This window comes from Pseudorca crassidens, chromosome X (assembly GCF_039906515.1).
Source record: "Pseudorca crassidens isolate mPseCra1 chromosome X, mPseCra1.hap1, whole genome shotgun sequence".
NCBI classification, from domain to species: Eukaryota; Metazoa; Chordata; class Mammalia; order Artiodactyla; family Delphinidae; genus Pseudorca; species Pseudorca crassidens.
Genome location: NC_090317.1, coordinates 105,409,415 through 105,435,918, shown reverse-complemented (window position 1 = coordinate 105,435,918; position 26,504 = coordinate 105,409,415). Strand labels below are relative to the sequence as shown.

General features: G+C 40.2%; 2 protein-coding genes across 3 annotated transcripts in view; one reads left to right on the top strand and one right to left on the bottom strand.

Moving 5' to 3' along the window:
• Positions 1-26,504, bottom strand: part of DMD (dystrophin) — a 2,128,065-nt gene that overhangs the window by 861,729 nt on the left and 1,239,832 nt on the right. For both annotated transcript variants that reach the window (XM_067723245.1, XM_067723244.1), the window contains exon 45: positions 17,079-17,254. In XM_067723245.1, the coding sequence (XP_067579346.1) occupies positions 17,079-17,254 (176 nt within the window). The remainder of the gene's footprint in view (positions 1-17,078; positions 17,255-26,504) is intronic.
• LOC137217035 (uncharacterized) lies at positions 1,427-6,812 on the top strand. Its single transcript, XM_067723252.1, is given in 2 exon segments — positions 1,427-6,328; positions 6,331-6,812. Coding segments are annotated over 2 exon segments (4,434 nt in total). The 5' UTR covers positions 1,427-1,947; the 3' UTR covers positions 6,384-6,812.

Genomic DNA, 26,504 nt, shown 5'->3' with positions numbered 1-26,504 from the left:
AAACTGTAAGTGAGAAATAAAATATTTCTTGCCATATCAGTAAACAAAGGATGTCACGGTCCTCAGAGATTGCAGCCCTCCACCAGTGAGTCCTGAGGGAACTCAGGAAGGAAACAAAGAATACCTGCCACCTAGCAGCCATAAGACTGCAGCTACGCCTGACGGTGAGCCCTGAGGAAACTCAGGATGTGAAAAGACAGGATACTGGCCTGAGACAGCTGGGGTGCATATCAAACGAATGATTTCAGTGAGCCCAGACTCTTGCATCTTCCCATAGGAAGAGAAGTGCTAAATTCCTTAACCTGAGATATCTGGTTTTCTTTAATGAACAATAATCTTTTGACTTTCAGACTACCTGCCCTTTGTTGCAAAACTCCTAGTATCCTAGCTCCCCTCTCGCCTCACCTCCTTGGAGCAGTTTTCTCAGGGTTACTTGAGATGCTGCCTCCCAGGCTTGAAGGCCTCAGTATGTCTGCCGAATAAAACATAACTCTTAACTTTTAGGTTGTATATATATTTTTTTAGTCGACAGAAGTATATCTTAGAGAATACTAAAGGTCCAAGCTAAGTAATGTAAAATCGGATCTAGAATAACAACGCGAGACTTAGGACTATTTGGGCTTATATCCTGGTTCAAACACTTGCTAATTATGTGATCTGGGGCAACGAACTTCAGCAGTCTGTGCTCCAATTGCCCTTCTGTAGACATGGAAATAAGAACAGAGATGTTATGAGGATTACATGAGCTATGTAAAGCACTTGGAACCGCTCCTGGCAATATTAAGTGCTGTCACCACCACCACCACCATCATCATCATCATCAGTATATAAGGGTCTATATAATGTATTATTAAGTCAAATGTCTATGGGAAAGCAATTAATATAAACGACTGAGGTGGAACAACTGTGGCAAACTGAAGAGAAGGCTTGCTTGCCCAAACCAGTGCTGCTCAAACTTTAAGATGGACATGAATTGTGGGACTCGAGGGACATTGTTCCAGCTAATGATTAAGAACTCTCCAGACAATTGGGGCTTCTTAGACAATGGGTGAATTTCCAGGATGTCCGGCCCCCTTCCGAGAAGGAGGGAGATAACAAAATGTAAAGAAGGTGTCTGTCAAAGACCAATCAGGCAGCTGGAGAGAAGGAGGGAGATAACAAAATGCAAAAAAGGTGTCTGTCAAAGACCAATCAGGCAGCTGGGGAGAAGGAGGGAGATAACAAAATGTAAAAAAGGGTGTCTGTCAAAGACCAATCAGGCAGCTGGGGACAAGTTCCCTCTCTGGTCCGAGCCTAAGCCGGGACCAATCAGCAGGAGAAGACAACCAAATCTATAATTTACATACGGGGAAGTGGGAACCTATAAAACTGACATATTCGCGCCCAAAAGGGTTTCTTCTTCGACCTCCTGCATGAGGACCAAGGAACCCCGGTGCACCGGCCTTCAATAAACCTCTTGCGTTTTGCATCGACTTCCGACTCTTGTTGTTTCCTGGGCGAGTCGAAACTCCTAGGAGACCGCGCAGGTCTAACATTTGGGGGCTCGTCCGGGATTCCACTCGCCCCGGACCACAAGAACATCGGTAGTTGGAGGTACCAGGTAAGCTCGAGCTTGATTGTCTGTTTGTCCCTTGTTCTTTGTGGGCCATTATCGGAGGAAAGCCGTAAGAATCGGCTTATTATGGAATCTGTATCGGACCTCTGGCTAGGCAGACGTGCTAATAGCCGGCGTCCATGAGCCCTAGGGGACGCCCTGGTGGCTCATCTGGAAGGAGAGGCAAACTCTGTCTCCCCTTCACTCGGTTTCGGCAGTTCCCTTGGTGATAACTGCCATCTGAAGAAGTTTCGGTTTTGAAGCGAGCTCGCGGTGGCCCATGCGTATATGTGTTTCATGGAGTTTTAACTGTTTCTGTATTGTGGTCTATTCTTCTTCTCTGACGGACGACAATGGGACAAACTGTGACGACTCCTCTTTCCCTTACCCTAAGCCATTGGACCGAAGTTCGGGCCAGAGCCCATAATTTTTCGGTAGAGGTGAAGAAAGGAAAGTGGCAGACTTTGTGTGCCTCTGAATGGCCAACATTTCAGATAGGATGGCCCCCCGAAGGATCCTTTTTATTAGACAAGATTAAGCTGCTGAAGTCTAAAATATTTAATATAGATCCCCACGGACACCCAGACCAAGTACCATATGTCTTGGTCTGGGAAGATTTAATTCTCTCCCCACCTCCGTGGGTCCGGCCCTTTGTTTCCTCAACAGGTACGTCCGCGCACACATCAGCAGCGTCGGAGATATTAGCCTTAAAGAAAAACCCCAACACGGAAAAGCTACCCGACGCCCCGGATCCACCGAAGGCGATTTATCCTGACCCGCAGTCCGATTTGCTTCTTTTGCATTCCCCACCCCCTTATCCTCCGGCCCCAAATCCCCTACCACCTAGAGGACCCCCAGCTCCACTGCCCTCGGCACAAAGGGAACCATCCATGATGGAAGAAGAAAGGGGTCCCTCAGCGGGCACTAGGAGCCGGAGGGCTATCTCCCCGGACTCCACTGCCCTACCTCTTAGAGAGTATGGCCCCCCCGACGGCCAAGGGAATAGACCTCTCCAATATTGGCCCTTTTCCTCTGCAGATCTTTATAATTGGAAAATGCATAACCCAACTTTTTCCGAAAATCCACAGGCCCTTACCGCTTTAATAGAATCTCTTGTTTTCTCCCACCAGCCCACATGGGATGATTGTCAGCAGCTGCTTCAGACTCTCCTAACGACTGAGGAGAGGCAACGGGTTCTTTTAGAAGCCAGAAAAAATGTATTAGGCACCAATGGGCAACCTACCCAGCTGCCTAATGAGATTGATGTTGGTTTCCCACTCGTCAGGCCAAACTGGGATTTCAATGCCCCGGAAGGTAGGGAGCGCCTGAAAATGTATCGCCAGGCTCTGGTGGCGGGTCTCCATGGAGCGGCCAGACGGCCCACTAATTTGGCTAAGGTAAGGGAAGTAACTCAGGGGCCCCAGGAATCGCCAACTGTGTTCCTGGAACGTTTAATGGAAGCCTTTAGACGCTTTACCCCTTATGATCCAACTTCGGAGGAACATAGGGCTACTGTAGCAATGGCTTTCATTGATCAAGCGGCCCCTGATATTAGGAAGAAATTACAGAGGCTAGATGGCTTGCAGGGATTTTCGCTTCAGGAGTTAGTAAAAGAGGCAGATAAAGTATATAACAAAAGAGAAACAGAGGAAGAGAAGGAAGAAAGAAAGCAGAAAGAGCAGGCAGCCCGTGAAAGAAGACGAGATAAGAGACAAGAGAGGAATTTAAGTAAGATACTGGCCACTGTGGTTGGAGGAAGAAATATAGGGGATAGAAATGGGCAGGAAGGGCGAACGGCAGACAGAAGGCGACCATTAGACAAGGACCAATGTGCCTACTGTAAAGAAAAAGGACATTGGGCGAGAGAATGCCCTAAGAAAAAGAATGGAGGAAGGCCAACCAGAAACAAAATCTTAACCTTGGAAGAAGAAGACTAGGAAAGTCAGGGCTCGAACCCTCTCCCCGAGCCCCGGGTAACTCTTAAAGTGGAGGGGGAACCTGTTCAATTTTTGGTAGATACCGGAGCCCAGCACTCCGTCCTTCTCCACTCAAAAGGTCCTATCTCAGCTAAAAGGTCATGGGTACAAGGAGCCACTGGGAATAAACAATATTCATGGACCACACGAAGGACAGTAGATCTTGGGATTGGACGAGTAACCCATTCATTTTTGATTATTCCGGAATGCCCCTATCCTTTGCTGGGAAGAGATTTACTCTCCAAAGTAGGGGCTCAAATCCACTTTCAGCCAGAAGGTCCCACCATAACTGATAATAAAGGAAGGTTACTTCAAATATTGACTATGAAATTAGAAGATGAATATAAATTATACGAGCAGCCTTCATCCTCACGAGTTAATGTTACAGATTGGGTAACTCGGTTCCCTCAAGCCTGGGCAGAAACTGCCGGAATGGGGATGGCCAAAAATCGGCCCCCGGTGCTAGTGGAACTCAAGGCAACTGCCACCCCAATAACAGTCCGTCAATACCCCATGAGTAGAGAAGCCAAAGACGGTATCCGTCCCCATATACAGAGGCTACTAGACTTGGGCATCTTAATAAGATGTCAATCAGCATGGAACACCCCTCTCCTGCCGGTAAAGAAACCAGGAACAAATGATTATCGGCCGGTGCAGGATCTACGAGAGGTAAACAAACGGGTGGCAGACCTCCACCCCACAGTTCCAAACCCTTACAACCTCCTGAGCACTCTTCCACCTCAACATACGTGGTATACTGTTTTGGACCTTAAAGATGCTTTTTTTTGTTTAAGACTCTCTCCCCTGAGCCAACCCTACTTTGCCTTCGAATGGAAAGATCCAACATCGGGAATGTCTGGTCAGCTGACATGGACACGGCTACCTCAGGGATTTAAGAACTCCCCGACCATCTTTGATGAAGCCCTCCATCAGGATTTGGCATTATATAGAGAATCAAATCCCCAGGTAACATTACTCCAATACGTTGATGATATTTTATTAGCTGCTGAGACCCAAGAAGATTGTATCAAGGGTACTGAAAAACTGTTAACGGAACTTGGAACCCTGGGATATAGAGCCTCAGCCAAGAAAGCACAAATATGCCAACAACAAGTCAGTTACCTGGGGTATCTATTAAAAGGGGGGCAAAGATGGCTCACGGAGAGCAGAAAGGATACGGTGGCCCAAATTCCGGCTCCCAAAAACGCCAGGCAGGTTAGAGAATTTTTGGGGACGGCCGGATTCTGTAGGCTATGGATTCCAGGGTTTGCTGAGCTGGCAGCCCCATTGTACCCCCTAACCAAAAACAGCACTCCTTTCGTTTGGGGCGATAAGGAACAACGGGCTTTTGACCAAATCAAACGAGCTTTACTTTCAGCTCCAGCCCTAGGACTGCCAGATGTAACCAAACCTTTTCATTTATATGTGGCCGAAAATAAGGGCATTGCAAAAGGAGTATTGACTCAGAAATTGGGTCCCTGGAATCGCCCAGTTGCTTATTTGTCAAAAAAATTGGACCCTGTGGCATCAGGATGGCCCACCTGTTTAAAGATAATCGCTGCAGTGGCTGTTCTAGTCAAAGATGCTGACAAACTAACTTTAGGACAAAATCTAACGATAACAGCTCCTCATGCCCTGGAAAATGTAGTCCGTCAACCACCGGATAGGTGGCTAACTAATGCCAGGATGACCCATTACCAAACCCTGTTGCTAAACTCAGATCGCATCAAGTTTGCTCCAGCCACAGGACTCAATCCAGCCACCTTGCTACCTGATCCTGACTTGGAAGGCTCCACCATCATACATGATTGTCAGGAAGTACTGGCCGCAGCACACGGCAGTAGGCCAGATCTGATGGACCTGCCCCTCCCTGATGCTGATTTCACCTGGTTCACGGATGGGAGCAGTTTCCTGGAGGAAGGTAAGCGTCGAACTGGGGCAGCCGTGGTAGACGGAAAACAAGTCATATGGGCAGCGGCGCTACCACAAGGGACCTCAGCCCAACGAGCTGAATTAATTGCCCTGACGAGGGCATTAGAGATGGCAGAGAATAAAAAAGTAAACATCTACACAGACAGTAGATATGCGTTTGCTACCGCTCATATCCACGGTGCCATTTACCAACAGAGAGGGCTACTAACTTCAGGTGGCAAAGAAATTAAAAACAAAGACGAAATCATGGCTTTGTTGACTGCACTTATGCTTCCTACTAAAGTCAGTATCATCCACTGCCCTGGACATCAAAAAGGAAATACCCCAATAATTAGGGGAAATAATATGGCTGACCAAGTGGCCCGAGAAATAGCATCGGGAGAAGTCATTCTAGGACTGTCAGATAAAGTTCCTGAAAAACCAGGCCGCGACGAAGAAATCATCCCGGCCACAACAAAAGGAACTTTGTCCCCTCAGCAAGCAGAATCCATGTTACAACAGATGCACAGATGGACACATTTGGGGACTAAAAAGATGGTAGCCTTGTTACAAAAAGCTGGGTACGAAACCCCTGGAATGACAAAATTAGCTGAACAAATTGTGCAGGAATGCGTCCCATGTCAACAGGTAAATGCTCACAAAGGGAAACTTGAAACTGGAAAGAGACTCAGGGGGGACCGCCCAGGAACTTACTGGGAGGTGGACTTTACCGAAGTGCGTCCTGGAAGGTACGGTAATAAATACCTTTTAGTTTTTGTAGACACTTTTTCAGGATGGATAGAGGCTTTCCCAACAAAGAAAGAAACAGCTGCTGTAGTAGCCAAGAAGATTTTAGAAGAAATTTTTCCTCGATTTGGAGCACCAAAGGTAATAGGGTCTGATAATGGTCCAGCCTTCGTCGCCCAGGTAAGTCAGGATGTGGCCAGATATTTGGGGACTGATTGGAAATTACATTGTGCATATAGACCCCAGAGTTCAGGTCAGGTAGAAAGAATGAATAGAACTCTAAAAGAGACCCTAACCAAATTGTCCTTGGAGACTGGCGGTACAGATTGGACGGTGCTCCTTCCTTTAGCCCTGTTCCGGGTTAGGAATACACCTTCCCGGTACCATCTTACTCCTTTTGAGGTGCTATACGGGGCCCCACCTCCCCTTCTCACCTTAGGAGAAGAAATAAAACCAGACTGTCAAAATAACACTGACTTGTATGCTAGGCTATTGGGACTCCAACTGGTCCAAAAGGAGATATGGTCCCAACTCGCCGAGGCCTACCAACCGGGAACACTGGGAGAAACTCATCCTTTCCAAGTCGGAGACTCTGTATACGTCCGTCGGCATCGAACCCAGACGTTGGAACCTCGATGGAAAGGACCATACACCGTCCTCCTAACCACCCCAACGGCCATAAAAGTGGACGGCATCGCTGCCTGGATCCATGCTTCACACGTGAAAGCTGCACCAGCGGCGGCATCATCAGGATGGCAGGCCCAAAGAACCGACAACCCGCTCAAACTCAAGCTTCTACGAACCTAAGACTTATAATTTTGGTTTTACTGCCTTTACTGACTGTAAGTGATTTTAGCCCTCACCTGCCCCAACGTCTAACTTGGCAGGTAATTTCTCAAACTGGAGATATAACCTGGTCCATTAGCCATACTGCCCCTCCCTGGACCTGGTGGCCAGACCTTTTTCCTGATGTCTGTAAACTGGCCATAGGAGCTCCCTATTGGGATCTAGAGAGTTATTATGATCAGCATAATGCTCCGTCCCAACTTCTAACTAAAGCTGATTACTCCGGAGAGGGTTGTAAAAACCAGGTCCGAAGAAGTTGGCTCAGAACCCTCTCCTTCTATGTATGCCCTGGGTTCCATCGCCCCCGATCCCTGAATTATAAATGTGGGGGAACTGAAAATTTATATTGCCAAAACTGGGGATGTGAAACCACAGGAGATACTTATTGGAGACCCACCTCAACTTGGGATTTTATTACAGTAACAGCCAACTACACTCATACTTCTTATAGGGGTCCCCGACCCGTCGCCCCCGAATGTTCAGGATGGTGCCACCCCCTCAAAATTTCCTTTAGTAATCCTGGAAAAAGAGATAAAAAATGGGTAAATGGCCACTCATGGGGCATTAGATTTTACAAGAATGGATATGATTTGGGAATATTAATGACCCTTAAGCTAAAGATTGAGACTCCTGCTCCTATATCAATAGGCCCAAATCCCGTACTTGGCCCCCCTTTGCTTCCCCCGGCCCCTTCAACTACGTCAACAAAGAATGAGACTAATGAAACCTCTGGATCCAAAGAACCCACAGTTAAGCCTGGGACTCCTCAGGATAGGATGCTTTCTTTGGTGCAGGCAGCCTTTACGGTCCTTAATGCTACAAACCCGGAGGCTACAAAATCATGTTGGCTCTGTTATGCTGCCCCTCCCCCTTATTATGATGCTATAGGATATAGTTCTAATTATACTAATGTCAGCTCCCCGGACCATTGTCGATGGAAACAGAAAGGGAACAGTAAATTAACTCTGTCTTCGGTTTCTGGAAATGGTACTTGTATAGGAACACCTCCCCAGTCCCATCGACACCTTTGTCATGATTTCAGCCTCCCTTCAGGCTCGGGATATCTTGTACCTCCCCAAGATGGATGGTGGGCATGTAACACGGGGCTAACCCCTTGTGTCTCTCTAGAGGTTCTCAACAATTCAGCTGATTTTTGTGTGCTAGTGCAATTAGTTCCTAGACTTATCTATCATTCAGATTCGTCCTTCTTAGATGAATACGAGGGAAAAACGAGAAGGAAGAGAGAGCCTGTAACCCTCACATTGGCTGTCCTTCTAGGACTAGGAATATCTGCCGGGATAGGAACAGGAACCACAGCCCTCATACAACAACCCCAGTATTATGCAAGTTTAAGACAGGCTGTAGACATCGACCTTCGAGCATTAGAAAGTTCCATAACTCAACTAAAGGAATCACTCACCTCACTTTCAGAAATGGTGTTGCAGAATAGAAGAGGCCTAGATTTGCTGTTTCTTAAAGAAGGGGGATTATGCGCCGCTCTAAAAGAAGAATGTTGCTTTTATATTGATCATTCAGGAACCATTACCAAAACCATGGATAAACTAAGGGAACGCTTAGATAAAAGGCAAAAGGAGAGAGAAAACGAAAAAGGATGGTTTCAATCATGGTTTGATAAGTCCCCCTGGTTTACCACCTTAATCTCTACTCTGTTGGGACCTCTTATTGTTTTATTGTTGATTTTAACTTTTGGACCATGTGTTCTAAATCGCTTGATAGCATTTATTAGAGAACGTATCAGTACTGTACAAGTTCTAATGTTAAGACAACAGTACCAAAGTTTACGAACAGAAGGTTGAGATTCCATGATTGGAATCAATAGTCACAAGAAAAAGGGGGGAATGTGGGACTCGAGGGACATTGTTCCAGCTAATGATTAAGAACTCTCCAGACAATAGGGGCTTCTTAGACAATGGGTGAATTTCCAGGATGTCCGGCCCCCTTCCGAGAAGGAGGGAGATAACAAAATGTAAAGAAGGTGTCTGTCAAAGACCAATCAGGCAGCTGGGGAGAAGGAGGGAGATAACAAAATGCAAAAAAGGTGTCTGTCAAAGACCAATCAGGCAGCTGGGGAGAAGGAGGGAGATAACAAAATGTAAAAAAGGGTGTCTGTCAAAGACCAATCAGGCAGCTGGGGACAAGTTCCCTCTCTGGTCCGAGCCTAAGCCGGGACCAATCAGCAGGAGAAGACAACCAAATCTATAATTTACATACGGGGAAGTGGGAACCTATAAAACTGACATATTCGCGCCCAAAAGGGTTTCTTCTTCGACCTCCTGCATGAGGACCAAGGAACCCCGGTGCACCGGCCTTCAATAAACCTCTTGCGTTTTGCATCGACTTCCGACTCTTGTTGTTTCCTGGGCGAGTCGAAACTCCTAGGAGACCGCGCAGGTCTAACAGAATCACCTGGGAATCTTGTTAAAATGCTGACTACGATTTATTAGATTCTGCATTTCTTAGCAACTCCTGGGTGATGTCTGTGCTCTGGTCCAGAGACCACACTTTGAGCAGCAAGAAACATCTGTTACTTTGTTGCAACTGATCATGCCTTGAGAGAACGTCGGAATGAGTGCCTAGTAGCCAGATCTAAGGTTTCAAAACGAGACAAAAATCCTATTTTTTTAAAATATGAGGACTCTCAATTTTTAAGTGTTGACAAATTATTTCATAACAGTGCCTATGTAAAAAGACCACACGCTTTCCAAGCTAGATTCAGCTTATGGGCACTCAGTCGGCAAACTCCGGGCTGGATTAAGAATCAGGGTTAAAACTGGTGATAAGACACCAGGGAAGTTCAGGTATAAACAAGTGGACTAGAGTCAGGGCTGGAGGGATCCTGGGGGGCCAATGCTGAATGTGTGAAAAGGCTTTTAGCACTGGTTTACACGCATATGTTGGCTACATTTAAAATATGGCCTACACTACAAAGAGACTTGTGAATTATAGTAAAATTTTGGTTTTTATTTTGTAGAAAACAGTGCTATCTGAAGACTATTTTGTTAGGGACATCTGAATTAGTGAGAAGCCAAAATTGAAGAAGACTTAAGAAAAAACAGTTGTCTTACAAAGGGTGCATAGAGTAATATGAATTGCTAATGGAGATTTTCAAGAAGAGGTCCTACTAGGCCTATTTTAATGAATTAGATAAGGCTCATTTCTAATTAACAGCATCTATTTGCATGCAAACAGTGAGCTAAGGTCTTTAAAAAACAATTTCTTCCCTTAACTACATTCAGGAATGCCTCCCATTAGCTTATTTACACCATTAATTTGCTTGGTAAACTAGCATAGATTATATACAGGTAAACTTTGGTTCGAAAATTCAGCAGTAGAGGCACTGAAATGAATAAGAAGTTACTGCTTTTACATGAAGTCTAACACAATAAGAACTTTTTAATATGCTTAGCCTTACTTTGGATTTTGATGTATTCTGATTGATAGAGATGTTTGCATCCTTGCAAAAGTAACATGAAAACATTTTTTCCCCTAGTACTGCTTGCCAGAAAGGTGCCAGTATTCCTTTGAGAAGGTGTTACTGCCCGGGTCTTGGCTTCTATATAACATTCTCCAGTGAAGGAAATCAGAGGTCCTTAGAGAATGGTAGATTCCATACCTGGGGCAGGGAAAATACAAGGTGAACCTGGGACATTTAAGCAGAAAGCTTGAACGGGTTCCCACTGGTTAAATTTGGTAGAGGTGAGGATCAGCAAGAATGATAACTAATTCATTACAACATACTGACTAAATCAGAATCCGTAAGTCCATATTGAGATCAAAGAGAGAAAAAAAGGAAGTGTTTTCTTTTTTTTAATAGAAGAAATCAGTTTGTAGGATTCATGTCAGAACTAGGAAAATCATAATTTTGAGTCCCCAGTGTAACAATTGGGCCAGGGAAGGATCATCAATGGGTATTAAAGCCATCAGATGACTTACTAATTTCAAATAAAAATATATTACTTTACAACTCAATATCTAATGGTTGCCACCTTAAGCAAGTGATCAAACTTAGCAGCATTTAGACTGAGAATACCTCATATTATGTATCTCCTGATGTGATAAAAATTACATAGCATCCTATATGAAGTATTCTTGCCAAAAACATTTGCCTTGTATCTTTTCAAGTTTCATCTAGACCCAACTTCCAGTTTAAAAGAAATACAGAAAATAGAAGGTAAATGGAATCGAAATTGGAAAAGAAGTAAAACTGTCATTGTTTGCAGATGACATGATACCACACATAGAAAATCCTAAAGATGCTACCAGAAACTATTAGAGCTCATCAATAAATTCAGTCAATTTGCTGGATACAAAATTGATAGACATAAATCTATTTCATTTCTATATACTAACAATGAAATATCAGAAAGAGAAATTAAGGAAACAATCTCATTTATCATTGCATCAAAAAGAACGAAATACCTGGGAATAAACTTATTTAAGGAGGCAAATGACCTGTACTCCAAAAACTATAAGACATTGATGAAAGAAATTGAAGACCACACAAACAGAAGGGAAGATATACTGTGTTCTGGGATAGGAAGAATCAGTATTGTTAAAATGACCATACTACCCAAGGCAATCTACATATTCAGTGCAATCCCTATCGAATTACTAATGGCAGTTTTCACAGAACTGGAAGAAAAAAACCTTAAATTTGTGTGGAAACACAAACAACCATGAATAGCCAAAACAATCTTGAGAAAGCAGAATGGAGCTGGAAGAATCAGGCTCCCTGACTTCAGGCTATACTACAAAGCTACAGTCATCAAAATGATATGGTGCTGGCACAAAAACAGACATATAGACCAAAGGAAAAGGATATAAAGCCCAGAAATTAATCCACACACTTACGGTCAATTAATCTACGACAAAGGAGGCAAGAATAAACAATGGAGAAAAGACAGTTGCTTCAATAAGTGGTGCACGGAAAACTGGACAGCTACATGTAAAAGAATGAAATTAGAATATTCTCTAACATCATATGCAAAAATAAACTCAAAATGGATTAAAGACCTAAATGTACGACTGGACACTATAAAACTCCTGGAGGAAAACATAGGCAGAACACTCTTTGACATAAATTGCAGTGATATGTTTTTGGATCTGTCTCCTAGAGAAACAAAAATAAACTAATAGGACCTAATTAAAAGCTTTTGCACAGCAAAGGAAACCATAAATGAGATGAAAAGACAACCTATGGACTTGGAGAAAATATTTGCAAATGATGCTACTGACAAGGGATTAATCTCCAAAATATACAAACAACTCATATGACTTAATATAAAAAAAGCAAACACCCCGGGCTTCCCTGGTGGCGCAGCGGTTGAGAGTCCGCCTGCCGATGCAGGGGACACGGGTTCGTTCCCTGGTCTGGGAAGATCCCACATGCCGCGGAGCGGCTGGGCCCGCAAGCCATGGCTGCTGAGCCTGCGCGTCCGGAGCCTGTGCTCCGCAAGGGGAGAGGCCACAACAGTGAGAGGCCCGCGTACCGCAAAAACGAACAAACCAACAAACAAACGACCCAATCCAAAAATGGGCAGAAGACCTAAACAGACTTTTCTCCAAAGAAGACATACAGATGGCCAAGAGGCACATGAAAAGGTGCTCAACATTGCTAATTATTAGAGAAATGCAAATCAAAACTACAACAAAGTATCACCTCACACCAATGAGAATGGCCCTCCTCAAAAACTCTACAAATAATAAATGCTGAAGAAGGTGTGGAGAAAAAGGAACCCTCCTACACTGTTGGTGGCAATGTAAATTGGTGCAGTCACTATGGAGAACAGTATGGAGGTTCCTTAAAAAAACTAAAAAGAGTTACCATATAATCTAGCAATCCCACTCCTGGGCATATATCTGGAGAAAACCCTAATTTGAAAAAATGCATGGACACGACATTAAAAATATGGTGTTATTTTCAATTTTCTTGAGTATGATAAACACTCACAGTTATATATGGCATGTCATTATTCTAAGGAGATGCATGCTGAAGTATTTAGTGGTTAAGTATAAGAGAGTTTATAATTTACATGCAATTGTTAAAACAACAAAAATTTGTGTGCGTATGTTATTTCCTATATTACATAAAGGCAGATACTGGGGAGGTAGAGAGAAAGAGAAAGAAAAAGCGTATATGGTGAAATGTTAATTGTTGAATCTAGAAATGTAGGAGGAGGAGAGGAGGGTATATGGTTATTCATTATGCTACTTTTTTTCAACTTTTCTATATGCTTGAAATTTTTCACTAAAAAATGTTGGAAAAGAAAAAATTCAAGCAATATTTTCAATCCAGTAAAATTTAAATTAAAGTTGTTATTCCTCAATATATGTTAGTACAATTTTTGTCTTATCTGTGAAATGGAGGAAGTAATACATTCGTCAAAAGAAAAGAGAGAGAATCTCTTAAGGTCATTTTTTACTGCTATGGGCAATGATTCAGAGATTCCTCAATTTAGGGATTGCACCTCCCATTATGCTGCCTCCCTCTTTCATTCAATCTTTCATAAACTGACATTATTCTAAGTAAAATACAGTTTCTTATGTTGTCAGCAACCCATTGCTTGACGACCTGCCCACCTACATTCCCTTGACTGGTACATCTCCTGGAAAACTCCAGGATAAAATAAATGAATGTTTGGGGATGGTGACTACACCATCAAAAAGGAGTAAAACCATGGTACTGGGTTGGCCAAAAAGTTCGTTCGGGTTTTTCCAAACGACCTTTCCGGCCAACCCAATATATGAGCATGAGGTCTGGGCAGATTAAACGAACGCTGACTAGAAATAGTGTTGTTGTTGTTGTTGTTTTAATGTTATGGACCCCTTCAGCAATCTGGTGAAGCCTGAGACTTCTCAGAATAATGTTTTTAAATCCAGAATATAAAATACATAGGACTCCAAAGGAAGCCAATTGTATTGAAATAGTTTCAAAACTATTAGAAACACAAATTTGTGATAAAGTAATGCTTGCTTGTTTATTATTAACACATTAATAAGATACTGTGTAGATCTAATAACTACTGCAGTTTTGAAGCAGTGATAAGCATGAACCATATTTTGAGATATATGTAACAACTCTAATGAGATAGGAGAACATCTGTGATTTCACAGATACTGCTAGCATTGCTCTGGTTTGTTGCCTATATTCAAAATGCAAGGGGATGCTCAACTTCAGTTAAGAGGTTAGTGAAAACAAAGAGGTATTTCCCCCCATTCAAGCTCATGGCGCCCCTTGAATTCTATCAGTGGACCGAGGCTTAAGAGTCTTCATATACAGGCTTGCTTTGTTTTAACCTATGACTTCCCTTTATGGTCAATAGGTTTTCATTTGCATCTTCTTCATTTGCAAAGACCTTTGTGGTGGCTAAGCCATCATTAAACTCATTACTATGAGGCTTAAACCTACAGATGTTATCCAGTTCCTCAGCTTCGTAATTGAGGCAACAGTAAATTTCCTATATTAAATTGCACAGCTAATTGACTATTTTATACTTCATTTACTTCCAACACAGACTAACCTTAATGGATGTCCACTGCTATTTGAAATTTTCTGAGAATTTTCTTCTCATATTTCGGATAGCTTACATTTTCAAAGAGAAATGTTTAAAATTATGTAGCTATAAAGCTACAAATAATTTTTGTAGACTTTAACTGCTTAAATTATACACTTTTTTTCATTTGTGTACATGGACTAAGAAATATTATTGATTTCCAACAGACGCATTTAAATCCCACTGCAAACTAAGAATACTGTTGTCACCTTGAACAGTCATCTTATTTTTCACCTGTGCAATAAATAACTTCTATCTCCTTCTAACTTCTGCTTGGGGTGCACTGAAAGCATGACAGTGATTAATAATAGTCTCATGTACAGCCCTCCCACAACTGTTAGGTTAACATATTCTTTATAAAATATTATTTTACTTATTTTTACTTTATGTGCTACTGGGTGCTTGGAAATAGCTGTGTGTTTGTATAGAAATGGCACATATTTTATTACTTTACATTTCATAAAATTTAAATGATACAAAAATCCTGAGTGTGCCACAAAACTGATCTCAGTAGAAACTTAAGTATGCTAACATTTATTTTTTAAATGTATCATGAAGTAGACAACTTTAAAAGCTGAGTTAAAAAAAAAACTCAAGGAAGCTGATCTTGACTTTTTAAGGAACAAAAGTGCAATAGTTAATGTAGGTCAGAATGTTTAAATGTGAGAAATTTTTTCTAACCAATTACAGCCAAATCCCTAGCTGTAATTAACCTACAGTTTGTGTAGTATTTCACAAGAGTCAGCATACACCAATTTCGTATAAGCTTAGAAAGATCTAAAATTTTACAGCTTATTTGGTGAAACACGTATATTGCCCTATCTTCATTTATAAGTTATAATTTGCATTTAGAAGTCAATAACCAATAACAAGAATTTAAAAATCCAGGTAAGAAGTTACAGAAAATACTAACAAGCTTTACTCAAACATTATATGAGTAAGGTATTTCAAAATGAGAAACAATACCTTGTATACAATAACGAAAAAATAATCCTCCAATCAATTTAATTCACTTTATGAATTCAACATATTCTTATATATGCTATTCAATTTTCCTTAATCTCCCCATTTCTTAACATCTTATTTTGGACTAGATTGGGTCTGGGGCAGAAATGATGTTATACAGGTTTAAACCTGCCCATAGTGTAAATATATCAGTTATTTAAATAATGGGATAGTTGTGTATTTAATAGAAGCTTTTCAATTTTGGGGAAAAAAAAAAGTGTATGACTTTCCCAAGGAAGCGATTTAACTACAAAGTTTGGATCTTTATTTTATGATTATATATATAATATATAAAACAATATATATTTTGTTTTTTATATATATATAACAATATTTTCTAAACCAAGATTTAAAATAAAAATGTTTTTAGATGATGCTATTATTTTTTAACTTTAGCAAGATTTGTGTATGTGTGTGTGCACATGTGTGTAGATCAACTAATGCATTCACTTTGTACAGCAATATGAATTGTACCTACTTTCTGAATAATGGCAACATGAGCAAAGGCGGCCAGAGGAGGTGGGCAATGACAATGAACGTAATTCCAAAATCTTTCTAACACATCCTCACCAAAGACGCTCATCAGCGAGTTGTTCTAGCTTTCTGAATATTAAAATCCACCTATTATGTAGACGGTAGGTAGGAAGCAAGAGCTTGGCAGTAGAACTGAGTTTTCATTGTTCATAACAATAGTCTCATTTGGTAAATAACGACCAAGTCCTCCCTTATGAAATAGGAAACATTCGCAACAACTGGAAGCAAAATACAAAATCCTGTTTATAAAAATATCTATGTTTTCCAACTGCAGCAGCACACACTTGGCTTTCTGTGCTTTCGATACATTCCAAGGGAAAGTTAAATGATGACTGAATTCAACACTAATCTTTCTCAGGTTTTGTTTTCCTCTCTAGATTTGAACGTTTTCAGCCCAAGTCCCCCTTCCAGAATGTACTAAGAAATGTAGTGGAACTAAAAGGTAAATATGACTATCATGTTTTTCAGCATAAGTCACATTTGTAGCTGTTAAAAAAATCTAGCCAAAGAGCAGTCTTTCCTACAAAATGGTCATTTATAACTTCCCTTTCTCATCTTCTTTAAAAAATAATTGAGACTCAGCTTGTTTAAGCTGGAATAGACTGAAGACATTCATATTTAAACAATCATGTGTGATTTTTAAAACAAACTTCAAAATTTAAAACAGCCAAAAAGCACCGCCTATTTAACTAGCAACAGCTACGTATTTTATTATTCTAGAAAAAGAAAGAACAAGTTCACTATTGCTATTAACTGTTGATGGGCTCCTTAACGTTAGTGCCTTTCACCCTGGTTATAATCTTTCACAAAATCTTTTTTTTTTTTTCTTTTAAGGGCAGCTTAAACAGCTCCGCTACAACTTCAGAATTCCTATTTTATCTGTCGCCCTACCTCTTTTTTCTTTCGGCCAGCTGTTTGCAGACCTCCTGCCACCGCAGATTCAGGCTTCCCAATTTTTCTTGTAGAATACTGGCATCTGTTTTTGAGGACTGCTGAATTATTTCTTCCCCATTTGCATTCAATACTCTGACAACAGTTTGCCGCTGCCCGATGCCATCCTGGAGTTCCTGTGAGATACCAAAAAGGCAAAACAAAAATGAAGCCCCATGTTCTTTTATTTGAGAAAAGATTAAACAATGTGCTACCACATGCAGTTCTATTGGGAGAGAAAGAAATAAAAAAGCTCCATGTGAAAGTTTCTCTATGAAACTGACATGCCCATATCCAAAGGATACAAGACAGAAAGACACCTTTTATGTGTCAGTAAAAAAGCACCCTCTCAGTTCAGCTCGTTTTTATATTTGTAAAGCTTGTCAGCTAGAGGATGTTATAATGTCCTACAAATCAATTAGTTGGAAACCTTCTCAAGAGCAAATTCGATTTCTTGTCCCCACAAGGATATTCCATGTTTAATATTGTATGAAGTGTTGTAAAATTTAAACATGAAGAAAGTATTTAGATTTCTTCGAGACTGTCAATATGAGAGGTGAAAAAGAAGAAACATAGTGTAGCCAGAGTATTTTTTAAAAAAGCCTCGAGATACTTAAACAAAAATTCATTACTATACGAGAAGGAAATTTATTTCAAATTGTTTCCATCAATGAATTTTGCATTATAAAACCACATAAGACTGAGAATTAATTGCTCTCAGGGGCAGCCTATCAAGAAATCCCTAAGGTACAGAGAATTTAAAAATAATCTATAGCCACCAGAACATTTTTATGAGTCATTGACGGTGTCAAGCTTAAATATCTTGTTTTTTATCCTAAATGAAATTTTAAGAGTGTCAGAAAAATAGTTCTTTTAAAAAAGACTGTTACAACCAAATATGTATTAAAAATGCCCTTTACCGTTAAATAAAAACGGCACTCTACCTTTTTTTTTTTTTTAAAAAAAAAAAAAAGGTAATCTAGAGCTTCCCTAGTGGCGCAGTGGTTGAGAGTCCGCCTGCAGATGCAGGGGACATGGGTTCGTGCCCCGGTCCGGGTAGATCCCAGATGCCGCGGAGCGGCTGGGCCAGTGAGCCATGGCTGCTGAGCCTGCGCGTCCGGAGCCTGTGCTCCGCAACGGGAGAGGCCACAACAGTGAAAGGCCCGCTTACTGCAAGAAAAAAAAATAAAAAAATTAAAAATTAAAAAAAGGTAATCTAGAATTTGTAAGGCAATTACAACCCATGACTAAACCTGAAGATTAGAAAATGAAGTAATATAAGAACTTGAGATATTTGCCATATTTCAATCTAAAGGACTCACAGACCCTTATATATGGATGGGATAGTCATTATGCAGACCACTTTCCAGTACATGTGATTCTAATTACATAATATTCTTATATCCCTCTGTCCCAAGAGCCAAGTACATACAAACTCCATTACATGCTTGCCAAATAAATAAATGAATGCCTGTTTTCTAAGATTGGGTCAAATCTCCTTTAGATTCTCATTACACATAAATGTATTGGGTCTTTGTTTGTTTGTTTTTTACTACTTTCATGTATTATTATTTTGAATACTAGAATTTTTGGTAGTATATCTTCAGCAGTTAAAAGACTCACTAAATCCGCAAAAATGACAACAGGCCATTATTCCAGGAGCACAGTACCTCACAATGAACATAAAACTATGCACAGTCACTGAGCTATTCGTAAGCTTTCCCGACCATACTCTCTTGTGCATGAGATGTGCTCTAGTAAACACGTGATACTTCCTTGCAGCTAGTTGACTTTACTTGCATCACACTCTTTAACACCTGTTCAGATCACTGTTGCATGTGACAGTCATTGGTAGTAACAGACAGTAACAGGTAGCCCCATTCATAACAAACTGTGTCTATATTCCGATTATACCATAAAATCCTTGAGGTCAGAGATTGTGTCCTATATACAGTCTTGTTCCTAATGCTTACTATAAAATCTGGCTCATGAGGGGTTTCAATAAGTATCCACTGAGTGAATGCATGAATCTATGAATAAAGGAAGCGGAGGAGGAGAGGAGGGGAGGAAGGAAGGAGTTCTCATCATTGCCAAGGTATTATTAATATTAATATTGATCACTGGACCGCCTAGAGATTCAAAGAAATAAGTACAATTTTCTAGGTTTTAGGCAGTGTATAATCTAGCTGACAAGATTAGACATATTTGTGAAGGATAATTTGTTACACTATATACAGCAGAATAGAGAAAGCAAGGTGCTCAATAAATGATAGATCAGAAGGGGGAGGATCTTAGCGGAAGGATGAAAAGGAGATAATTTGGGGGATAATTTGGAATTGAAAGAATAGGTAGGCCTTAGGGACATGCAGGGTCAGGGCAGGGGGGAAGGGGATGGCAGAAGACAAGGCCTATGGTGTGCAATTTTTGTGATCTGACCTACATTTGGGCTCTCTGTCACGTATGAGAGTGGAAGTTTAGGGAGAGGTGTAGCCCTGGATTAATATTGGGCTTGGGCAGAGAGGAGTTTGCTTTTCATTAAAGACTTTGCAATTCGTTGGAGAGAACCAGAAGATGACATACGTACAGGAGTGTCAGAGCTAGAGCTGTGTTCCTAGGTAATTCTGAGGCAAAGTTTAGGCTAATGTTAAGGCAGGGACACAGGTAAAACAGCTAGGACAGGAGTCTGTGAGGTAGGTATTGGGGCTAAACCTAGAGTTTAGACAATGCACCAAAACAGAAAGGCAAGGGGTAACATCAACTGTTAAGGCAGAATCAACAGGGCTGGAGAACTAGCTGGATCATGCAATCATGAATGACTCCTGAAATGGGGAAACCTTTGCCGAAAACACCAAAGTCAGGGAAGCTGTTAGAGGAGAAAGATTATGACTCTAATTTGTATCTCCAATGGTGTCCAATACCCACGACTGTTAGAAATACTTTTTTAAAATGCATGGAGCAGGCTTCCCTGGTGGCGCAGTGGTTGGGAGTCCGCCTGCTGATGCAGGGGACACGTGTTCGCGCCCCGGTCCAGGAGGATCCCACACGCCGCAGAGCGGCTGGGTCCGTGGGCCATGGCCGCTGAGCCTGCGTGTCCGGAGCCTGTGCTCCGCAACGGGAGAGGACACAGCAGTGAGAGGCCAGCGTACCGCAAAAAAAAAAAAAAAAAATGCATGGAGCACCTATCAGATGTGTACTATAGCACTGCGTCTCAAACTTTAATGTGCACATCTCCTAGAGATCTTGTTAAACTGCTGATTCTGATTCAGTAGGTCTGTCGAAGGCCCCAAATTCTCTACTTCTAACAAGCTTCAAGGGGATACTGGTATCATTGGTCTGGGAACAACACTTTGAGTAATAACATGATAGAGTAAATGCCTTCTGGATCTTCGTTAAGGAACCAAAGAATTCTTGAGGCTAGGTTATAATGCTATAAACTAAAGCTGCTTCAGAATTTTCTCTCAGCCCCCTTGCTTTGTATTTTTGATCTTGGCCCTTCTATTCCATGGCTGATGGCTACAGTGACTTTTACAATCCAATTGTAGAATCAACAAGGGTTTTATTATTTCTAGTTCCCAGATAAGCGATAGAACTGAGTAGCTAAGAATGAAGCAATAATTTAAAATCGTTAGATCCAAATCTCATTTATATAGAGTCCCAAGTCAGGGCCTTCAGATTTTTTTTAAATTTTGTGAAAGAAGAGCTCATTAAATAGTGTACTGCATTTGTGTGAGATTTTGTAATCAGGAGAAGTATTTATAGTGTATGATTGACATGAGGAGAATTTTCAGTAATAAAGCTTCAGACGACAAAATAATGGATCAAAACAGGAAGTAAAAACCTGTACATGTTGTTTTACAGTTAGCCTCTGAGCCCAAAGATAAAACTTGACTTACAAAATTAAATGTAAAACCTCAATCAACTTTATTCACTTAGTGAAAAACAAATTAATTTTCATTCTATAGCTTCTAAATATTTTAAGTGCTAAATTATTCACTACCAGTGAACTTTCCAAGCTTTGATATCATATTAATGTTCTGTTGTCATAGGCATCCTTATCTATTTCTCTGGCAATTAACATCTAGTCTTAGCTTTGGATAGAAAAAATCATAATTAAATTGATTGGGTTATTCATCATAGTTAGAAAGCTTATTGTGTTTTGATTCCAATATTAAAGCATCATTCTTAATAATGACTGCTTATCAGATTCCCCTAGGGAGCCTTTTCAAAATATAAAAGTCCAGAATTCCACTGTAAACCAACTGAATCAGAATCTCTGCGTGAAAGGGAACAGAGGTGTACAAAATAGATACACTATTAAAGAAAGGTAGGCAAGAAATACGTGGAGCAGGCACGGGAGCAGAAGGGGCGTGTTTTAGAGTTACTGCATTATTATTAACTTCTTGTATGCTTTTTAAATTGAGAAATGTTCCTAAATTATAGAAAGTGACACACATATCTAAGTCCTCCAAGTCTGGTCAAATTGAGGGAAGAGAAGAAGAATTATAGGCAAGGAAGGAACAGCTATCAATAGATTTTTATAGAGGGAAAAATATGAGACAAAGAAACTAGTACATTTTATATGAAAATATTGCGTAAGTTTAATAAGTATATTTGTAAAACTTCCCAAAACTGTATCAAAACACAATACCTGGAAAATAAAATGTGACAAATGAAGAAAAAGAAGAAGCTAAGAAGCAGTTATGGGGAATTGTACAATGACAAATTGGATAAGCTATGTAGGAGATAAAGATTGGCAAAATATCACAAACTAGGTGGAAGAGGAAAATAGACGCGACAAAAAGTGACTGGGAGAAAAGATAAAGACTGAGGGAAACGAGAGAAAAACAAACCTTCACTGAACAAGCAGATATGTCAAAAATCCAATCCTGTGATTTACTGGTAAGTCTGTTAATGTTTTATTTTGAGACAGATTAATCATTGCCTCAGTTTACTCATTGGTCAAGTGAAAACATGTAATAATATGAACCCTCTAGAGATCTGTGAAACTGCCAGGTAGAAATTTATGGTGCAATTTCATAAAAAATATGATGTACTATCTTTGCCACTGTTCCTCTTTGTCAGTCCCTAGGACTCAAGTTAGAGTCTGAAAAATTGTTTCTGGTCCTTTTCTCAAAGATAAATTGGACAAGTTTGTCTCTCATGTTAGTGCTTAGACTATACAGTCATGACCATCTTTAGAGGTTTTAACGTGCTCAGAAAATATCTTTCAACTTTTGTTAGATGATGAATTTCTGTAAGGAAATGGACACATACTTAAGGAAAACAGCAGACTTAGCAACAGGACACACTCAACCTAGCCCATTCATGGGCTGGGTGATTCTATCCTCATGAAAGACTTGATGACCCTGTGAGAGCACCTCATGAGGATAGTGACAAGGATTGAAAGATGGCTAAAACTGGGGAAACCCAGCAGTTTGAAAGAGGGAGAAAGAGTGAAAAAAAAAAAAAAATAGTAAACACAAAAATAGGAAGGATTAAAAAAAGTGAAAAGTGGTAATTTTTTAGTAAAGAATGAAAGGTGTAGGAGGCAAGAATCAAGGTCCAGAGCCCAGAGTGAGGAGATCAAGAGTGATGCCTACATATTTACTACAAGATTAAGACCAAATACTAGCCTACCAGGCAAAGTCTGAAGGGCCTCTACAGCCTGTTCTCTCCTCTGCCTTTGCAGCCTGCTCTACTGCTGCTCCCCAATTCCAACTTTAACTCCAACTCCCAGTAAAACAGAATGGCTTTCTGCTTCCTCGAGTGTCCCAAGTTTTGCAGATCAAACTCAGTGCTCAGCTTAAATGTTCGTCTTCTGCTGGACCCTTGAAGAGCCGAGAGAGAGCTAAGTGCCTCACCTTTGTATAGGTATTTATAAAATATTTCTATTTAGTGTCATTCATTGGTAGCGTTCATGTCTATATTAGACTTTATAGCTAAGGATTAAGTAATACTGAAGGAGTTTTTTCTTCTTTCGACCATAAAATGTCTATAAACTTGAACTGTACCTCAGATTCAACTTTTATCTAAGGACCTACAGATCTTTTATTTGTGATTTGCCAACTAAATCAAATCAAAGAGGAGCAGCCTTCACAAATGATCAATCAAAAATAAAATGTACCTTTTTAGCCTGTTATTTCTCCTGGTCTCATTTGTTTTGCACTTCAGTAAACATTTATTGTGTCCCACTAATAATAATGCTAAAACAACATGTATGTTTTTGTTAGTTTGTTACAGGAAATGGAGGCAGCAGGGGGTCTGGTTAGATTTCATCTAGTACTCTTTTTTCCTGTGTAGTAGATGTGTTCGTTGGTACAATTCACTATCTGCTCCTGATAATGGTTGCTATAAAAGAATAATGAGAAGTCCTCCTCAAACTAGAATTAGACTGTTCCTTTTCCAAAGCAAACATCCTGCCAATGAACTAAAGGAAAATTATGTACAGTAGCGATTTATTTTAATGGGGCATTTACCTAATATCAAATTACAATGAAATTTCCTTTGGATGTGTTTATCTCATCCACATAAGTGATATATACATTCATTATTATCACTTCTATTAACGTGGATACCAAATGAATTCATCATAAAGTACTTTAAGTACTACATGCTTTATCAGATTATCTCAGGCTTTTGTTTTCTTCCTTCCCCAAGAAATAATGCCTTGGGGGGAAAAAACCCCCAAAACACGCATTTCTCAATTTCAAGCAGATTCCAAAGGAATAAAACAGTATGTATGTTAAATCTCTGCCTTTGGGGATCTGAAACTGAAGGCTGCAAATTAAATCTGTCCTCAGACATGTTTTGGCATTAGGACTTTAATAATTTGAATGCCTTTAGGTGGAGCATACATGCCTTCCACTGCCCTCTGAGAGCAGTGGCCCTTGCTTTAAAGAAAACTGTTGTTATAAAGCACACAGCTTTGCAAAGTTAATAGGTTTTACTTTGTTCAAATCAAGGCTAGGCCTCTCCAGGTTCACAGATTTATTCAATCCTTCTTGGCTTCTAAATCATTCATTAGAACTCCAGGAGAACTACCTGGAAATATTTACGAGCTGTTTTTCTCTCCATTTACTTAGATCTGTTAAGAAAACAAACTGACGTTTCTCTGATCAAAAGGAGGCTCTCGTCTCTGACCATGCTTTCATTACGGGGTCCCGGTAATAGAACACATGACTTGAGGCATAAATTCTTTCTACGTAATTACTAGGATAGTTTTAAAAACGTGAGATATCTCATCACTTAATCTCATTATCTCATCTCACTGGCTCTGAAAAGTTGTAGTTCCTGTTGGTACTTGCCATGTTTATCAAATATTTTCACCCATTGAGTCATTTGTTGACTGAACAACTATCTATTGAGCATCTCCTATTGGCCAGGCACTATGCTAAGTGTTGTTCATCATTGGCCGCAGTAGAAGGATGGATTGGAGAAGGTCTAGAGTGGAAATAGAAAGACCTAAGTAGTTATCGGTGTAGTTAAGGTGAGGAGAAATAGTAGCGTGGATTGGGGAGTCAGTGGTACAAGCAGAGAAAAGTTGATGAAACCAGTTGATATTTGGGAGGTAGATAGATAGGATTTAGCCATTCAGTGGAGACGTGAATGAAGGAAAGTACATCAACTGGGCCGTTGGAAATACTGGGCTGAACCCCAGAGGAAAAATTAGGACTGAAAATATAACAGCAATCATTACTGGCAGAGCTAAGTCTAAAATTTGTGATGTGGGTTTGGCTCTGAATATGGTTGGACTTTTCATTTTCATTGAGGACTTTGTGGGTAAGCTCAAAGGTAGCATTCATAATCCAAACATATTTGGGGACTCCCTGAATATTTGCATGAAAATTGTTACACAGCAAAGTGAGAGGAGTAATGTTGTCATGACTGGCCCTTGCTATATCTCTACACTGAAACATTTTCTGTTCATCTGCTGGAAAAAAGATCAATCTCACGATGTGCATAATACAGAAAGTTGAGAGGCAGTACAATTCTCCATTTCAAAAAAAATAGAGTATCGCTCTCATAAAGCTGTTTGTACCTACTTACCCTATATTTGACCCACCCCCTGCTAAAAATCACTGGACAAAGATGAATTAAAATATATTCATGAGAGAATGAATAAGAGATCAGGAATTAAACTTGTCCCTTAACAAACTCCTTTTCTGTACTCAAAGGAATTCTATGTGCTTTAACGGTGGCATAATCTCTAAATGGTTGTTTAGTATAGGTAAACTGTTCAATGCAGGTAAGTATTCTCTTCAGTATGATTCACTCCAACAAATATTTAGGTTACTATTTTGTATCTGATACCTTTACAGTGACAAATAGGTTCGTATTTTCCTGTCAATACTCAGTTTCATGGCAGAGAGAATTGCAAGCAAATAACTACATACACAACACTGTATTATAATGAGATTATGGAGATGATCTGTAAAAGAGACCAATTACTTGTGTGATTGTGTATATGATTGTGTGTGTATACATATATGTACCTAGGTTTGGGGAGATGATCAGGAGAAGAAACACAGAGATTGTGGTAATTATGATTATCAAAGCCTGAGGCACTGGACACAGTGCTGCATACCACTTACCTTAATATTGGTTCAAGAAATATTCACTGATAAATTGAGCATAAAACTAGGCAAGATATGACAGTACTCTTGAATGGTTTCCCATCTGAGAAAGGTTAAAAGTAAAATTTTGAAATATATTCAACACCCTAGTATGGAAGAGAGACGTTAAAAAATAATTGTGTTTCACTAAAGTCTCATCTCTTACCACAAATAACAAGTTATCAAAGTAAGGTTTAGTTTCTCAGGCCCGTGAGAATGGAAAGGCCCAGAAATAAAGAGGGATAAAAACAGATCCCTGTGTCTAACATCAATTAATTGATTTTAAACATTAGCTTAGATTACAGAACCCCCAAGACATCCACTAACAATCCACCTCTAAGCACACGTTGGGCATCGCTAAGCCTTATATGTCCCTCTTGCCAAGTTACACAGGCATTAAACACAAGCTACCCTTTTTTGTTAAAGCCTTAATTTCTGAGGTTAGCTTTCTTATTTTCCAACTCATTATCTGTTGTACGGCAATGCTCCTCTCCTTCATGGAATTAGATGAGAAGATGATAAAAGACAATTGTGTAGCTGTTGTTGACTGAGCACATCCTCTGGAAATCAGACAAATCAGGCACAAGCATGGATTCTCTCTGTTATTAACATATTTGTACACTGTCAACAATTTGTATCTTGCTGAACTATATACAAATGAGAGGAACCTAAGAATAAAACAGCCAGGGGACTTAAGCAAGTCTTCTGTTAAAATTTCTGGAATTACTCATGTGAATCCCTAAAAGATCAGAGATAGGTACAAAAAGAGGTGTTG